We start from the raw sequence: 6,000 nt of genomic DNA, 5'->3' as shown, positions 1-6,000 counted from the left end.
GATAGTTCTCTTTAAGATGGCCATAGACTTAAGATTTTTTTTTAGCAGGTCACACTAATTTCAATTCGATGTTGTACAATGCTTGCCTGATTAAATTTTACATGCCCAATCCTCTGCACCCTTGGGAGATAAATGGTACCAAGTGTTTGACAGCTTCTTATGCAACTGTGAAAACCGAAATATAATAATGTGTGCTTTGCTAATATAAATGTGCATGTTAAGGGGTCAGGGGACAAAATAGCATCCAGTAAACAGTAATCTTAATCCCATGGCCAGCTTTGGTCACTGACCAAATGTGTATAAACTACATAGCAGCAGTTATAACAAATGCAGAAAAAGAAATCAAAACCAATTTTTTTTTACGTTTACCTTTCTACTATAGAATGTAAATTTCCCCTTATATTACATATCATATTGAAACATACTTTAATGATCAGTTTTCTTTCATTTAGAGAAGTTTAGCTATTTATATATAAAAGAGGAGGTATGAGTCCTACTTGAAGTATAATGATAAAGAAAAGCAAAAATGAGCTGCAACTCTTGGCAATCAATAGGGACAATCATTGTCGCTATACGTTCCAGATCATCCCCACCTTTCATCTTACATAGGCTCCTCAGCTTGTCAATTGTCATGGGTATTTGACACCAGCTGCAAATCAAGAGCTTCATGAGGAACACATTTTGTAAAGCATTTTTCTTCAGTTGCAGTAGTGGATTCACAAATTAGACAAGAAAACAAATTATTGATCCATTAAACCTGAGAATACAGAAATTATGCTTTACTCAAATTCTACTTTATGGAAGATGAAGGAGCATGGCTTCCATTGGAGGTGTTGTCAATGGAGACTGCTGGACGCAAATCCTCAGTGTCCAGAAGTTGGTACAACAATGTGCTTCTTTATTGCATGTAAAACACGGGAGCTGTAGCTGTCTCGTGTAGCAACGTTCACCTCAGTTTTATACGAAATGTGCTAATGTCCATGGGGCTCATGTTGATTGTACTTAAGTTCTGAGCGCCTGAAAGGGAGTGCATTAAGGATAATGTGGATGATTTTAGACTTTCAACTTTAAATCCATCAAAAAGTCCATGAACTTGCATCTGTAAATGAAAAATTAAATACAAATTATTTATCAAGTGGTGCATTATATATACAATACAGAATTTACTTTCTTTTTTTCTCCGTTTCATCAGGGTGATTTGCAGGATCAGCACTGTAGCATTTAATCTATTCTAATATTAGACATTTTCATTGAGGGATGTTCAATCTCCAAGACACCTTATACTCACCAGAAAAAGCCAAGATGCTCAGTGGCCAATGATGCAATTCTCAGAGACCGATCCTCCATACAAATTAAATGGCTGACGGCTCAGACCAAACTGGTGGGATCAGCTGACATTACTAGGAAAGGGGGGTCTTAACACCTTGACTACGCTAATAGCTTAGATATTTTTATGTGGTGAATACCTTTTTATTTTTCCATAGTTAAAGTATCCTAATCAGTAACCAGATAAGGAACCAGCTCATACAATTGGCCCAGGAGATAAATTCTCCTGGAAATTAGTTGTCCCCACTGGAGAAACTAGTGGTCTCCCACACATTTTATAATTGCATATTAACAAGAGAGTTCAATCTTTTCTAGCAAGTTCTTTGCTTTGCCTAAGGCCGGCGTCACACTGGCGAGTTTTACGGACGTAAGAGCGCAGAAACTACGTCCGTAAAACTCGCATAACATACGGCACAATTATTCTCAAATGGGGCTGCTCCTATTAGCCGTATATTACGGTTCAGTATTATACGGCTTTCTACGGCCGTACAAAATCGCAGCATGCTGCGTTTGTCAGCGTACTGCGCAAAAAAATCGCCAATGAAAGTCTATGGGGGCGTGAAAAATACGGATTCCACACTGACCAGCAGTGTGACTTGCGAGAAATACGCAGCGGTGTTAGTGAAAAGTCGGTAATTCAATTGCCGGCTTTTAATTTCTCCTGCACAAACCCGACAGGATATGAGACATGGTTTACATACAGTAAACCATCTCATATCCCCTTTTTTTTTGCATATTCCACATTACTAATGTTAGTAGTGTGTATGTGCAAAATTTCAGCGCTGTAGCTGCTGAAATAAAGGGTTAAATGGCGGAAAAAATTGGCGTGGGCTCCCGCGCAATTTTCTCCGCCAGAGTGGTAAAGCCAGTGACTGAGGGCAGATATTAATAGCCAGGAGAGGGTCCATGGTTATTGGCCCCCCGTGGCTAAAAACATCTGCCCCCAGCCACCCCAGAAAAGGCACATCTGGAAGATGCGCCAATTCTGGCACTTGGCCACTCTCTTCCCACTCCCTGTAGCGGTGGGATATGGGGTAATGAAGGGTTAATGCCACCTTGCTATTGGAAGGTGACATTAAGCCAGATTAATAATGGAGAGGCGTCAATTATGACACCTATCCATTATTAATCCAATTGTAGGAAAGGGTTAAAAAACACACACACACATGATTTAAAAGTATTTTAATGAAAAAAACACAGCGGTTGTTGTAATAATTTATTGTACTCTCAGTCCATCAGGAACACCCTCGCTTGGAAAAATAATAAACGCACAAGATACATACCTTCTGCTGTCAGATCAGGTCCCACGAAGTAATCCATCTGAAGGGGTTAACTAATATTACAGGCAGAGCTGCGATAATCCACTCGCTCTGCCTGTAATCCCCGGGTGCTGAAAGGAAAGCAGTGATCTATACTTACATTCAGTTGCGGTGATGCGCCCCTGCTGGATGTTCTCATGAACTGCAGCCTGGGAACTTTTTCCCACGCTACAGGTCATATGAGGACATCCACCAGGGGGCGCATCACCGCGACTGAAGGAAATGTAGGTCAATGACCTATAGTTACCTTCAGTCGCGGTGATGCGCCCCCTGGTGGATGTCCTCATATGACCTGTAGCGTGGGAAAAAGTTCCCAGGCTGCAGTTCATGAGAACATCCAGCAGGGGCGCATCACCGCAACTGAATGTAAGTATAGATCACTGCTTTCCTTTCAGCACCCGGGGATTACAGGCAGAGCGAGTGGATTATCGCAGCTCTGCCTGTAATATTAGTTAACCCCTTCAGATGGATTACTTCGTGGGACCTGATCTGACAGCAGAAGGTATGTATCTTGTGCGTTTATTATTTTTCCAAGCGAGGGTGTTCCTGATGGACTGAGAGTACAATAAATTATTACAACAACCGCTGTGTTTTTTTCATTAAAATACTTTTAAATCATGTGTGTGTGTGTTTTTTAACCCTTTCCTACAATTGGATTAATAATGGATAGGTGTCATAATTGACGCCTCTCCTTTATTAATCTGGCTTAATGTCACCTTCCAATAGCAAGGTGGCATTAACCCTTCATTACCCCATATCCCACCGCTACAGGGAGTGGGAAGAGAGTGGCCAAGTGCCAGAATAGGCGCATCTTCCAGATGTGCCTTTTCTGGGGTGGCTGGGGGCAGATGTTTTTAGCCACGGGGGGGCCAATAACCAAGGACCCTCTCCTGGCTATTAATATCTGCCGTCAGTCACTGGCTTTACCATTCTGGCGGAGAAAATTGCGCGGGAGCCCACGCCAATTTTTTCCGCCATTTAACCCTTTATTTCAGCAGCTACAGCGCTGAAATTTTGCACATACACACTACTAACATTAGTAGTGTGGAATATGCAAAAAAAATGGGGATATGAGATGGTTTACTGTATGTAAACCATGTCTCATATCCTGTCGGGTTTGTGCAGGAGAAATGAGAAGCCGGCAATTGAATTACCGGCTTTTAACACATATCGCGCTGAATGAAATCTAAATACAGAATATATATATATGTGTCTCAATGACATATATATATATATATATATATATATATATATATATATACTGTATATATGTTTTCCCGAACATTTGAGCACATAAATCCATTAGATGTCGGTTTTGCAAGCCTGCGCGAAAATCTCGCAGTACGGATGCCATACGGATTACATACGGAGGATGCCATGCGCAAAATACGCTGACACACCCTGACTACGGATCACTATTTTGGGAACATTTCACCGTATTTCGGCCGTATTACGGCCGTAAAATACGGACCGTATTGTCTTACGCCGAGTGTGACGCCGGCCTAATAAAGATGGTCCTGAGAAAGGGATGCCACAATATGATTTATGTGGAAATCAAACGAGCCAACTCTGCTCGTCATGGTCTTACACACGTGACACGCTGTTATTAGGAGTCTGAATGTTCCACTTGTGAATGAATTATTTAATCCCAACATTCAAAAAAAAAGAAAAAGAAAACTCTAAAATATATTTATTGAATAGATGAATAATCTGTTATACATGGCATTTTTAATATACCTGAATAGAGATTGGCCTACACAGTTGGGTCCTAACATTCACACTTACGGCTGGAATGTAATTTTTTTTACATCACATCAAAGTATGAGTTACATAACAAATACATAATATTTACACTTAATAAACACTATACGACACTATAAAGGCTCAAACACAGTGCAAAAATAAAATATCCGGTAGGCATCTGTATTACCTATACATTCCTACCAACAGAGTTTAATTTATTCATGTGTGCGGAAATATCTTTAGGTGTTTCTCAGGTTACTTGTACATATTTCAGACTTTAAATCAGTTATTTATATATGCTATTCCAGATTGTAACAAAATGTTCATTCTAGACCCATCTGCATCTAAAAATGTTCTGTGCAGTACCCCAGGGAGGAAGCACCATAAAGAAGTCTGTCAGATGACAACCTTAAAAACAGAAGCTCAGAACCATCTCAAGATTTGGGTAGGCGGCAGATTTTTAGCTCATTTGTATCTACCATACTGTAAATACTGTGCCTAACCATACCTGAAAGGGCATCAGTCAAACTTCTACAACAGCTGGAGTACTCACATGCCAACAATACACCCAATATATTTTACGTGATATAAAGATAAAATGCTCATTCTCATTTAGCTATTACCATACCTTTCCCTGAGATGTAGAACAGTATAGCCCAAGGTCTTTATTTGCAAACTTGCAGTCAAATCCTTTCCTGTGAAGAATGAGAGCTGCCTCATCTGAAGGTCCCACCTAAAGCAAACAAAAAACAATAAATGACTGAGTAATGAAGGAGTTCTATATTCATAAGATCAAAATACTCTAGGGGAAGATATAAAATGAAGTGATAAGTTTGAACAAGGATAAAATAAAAGACATTAAAGTCGGGAAACCAGAGGTCTAAATATTTACCGTATATACCAGAGTATAAGCCGACCGGAGTATAAGCCGACCCCTAATTTTGCCACAAAAAACTGGGAAAACTTAATGACTTGAGTATAAGCCTAGGGTGGGAAATGCAGCATCTACCGGTAAATGACAACAGTAAAAATAGATACCAATAAAAGTAAAATTAATTGAGACATCAGCAGGTTAAGTGTTTTTGAATATCCATATTGAATCAAGAGCCCCATATAATGCTCCATAAAGTTTGATGGCCCCATAAGATGCTCCATATTAAAATATGCCCCATATAATCCTGCATAAAGGTTAATAATAGCCCCATAAGATGCTCCATAGACACATTTGCCCAATATAATTCTGCACAAATGTTGATTATGGCCCCATAAGATGCTCCATAAAGATATTTGCCCCATACAGTGCTGCACAAACCTTGATTGTGGTCCCATAAGATGCTACATACAGACACTTGCCCCATATAGTACAGCACAAACGTTGATTATGGCCCCATAAGATGCTCCATACAGACACTTGCCCCATATAGTGGTGCACAAACGTTGATTGTGGCCCCATACAGACACTTGCCCCATATAATGCTGCACAAATGTTATGGCTCCATAGATGCTCCATACAGACACTTGCCCCATATAGTGCTGCAAAAACGTTGATTATGGCCCCATACAGATACTTGCCCCATATAATGCTGCACAAATGTTATGGCCCCATAGATGC

At 40.1% G+C, this 6,000-nt stretch overlaps 1 protein-coding gene across 1 annotated transcript in view; it reads right to left on the bottom strand.

Moving 5' to 3' along the window:
* Window positions 1–806: 806 nt before the first annotated feature.
* Window positions 807–6,000, bottom strand: part of MAN2A1 (mannosidase alpha class 2A member 1) — a 169,062-nt gene continuing 163,868 nt past the window's right edge. The window contains exons 21-22 of the mRNA XM_077290144.1: window positions 5,017–5,121; window positions 807–1,099 (exon numbers count right to left, since the gene is read on the bottom strand). Coding sequence (XP_077146259.1) covers window positions 947–1,099; window positions 5,017–5,121 — 258 coding nt within the window. The 3' untranslated portion in view covers window positions 807–946. The remainder of the gene's footprint in view (window positions 1,100–5,016; window positions 5,122–6,000) is intronic.

This window comes from Ranitomeya variabilis, chromosome 1, assembly GCF_051348905.1.
Source record: "Ranitomeya variabilis isolate aRanVar5 chromosome 1, aRanVar5.hap1, whole genome shotgun sequence".
Taxonomy (NCBI): Eukaryota; Metazoa; Chordata; class Amphibia; order Anura; family Dendrobatidae; genus Ranitomeya; species Ranitomeya variabilis.
The sequence above is the reverse complement of the archived record's forward strand: the minus strand, read 5'-3'. Positions and strand labels throughout refer to the sequence as shown.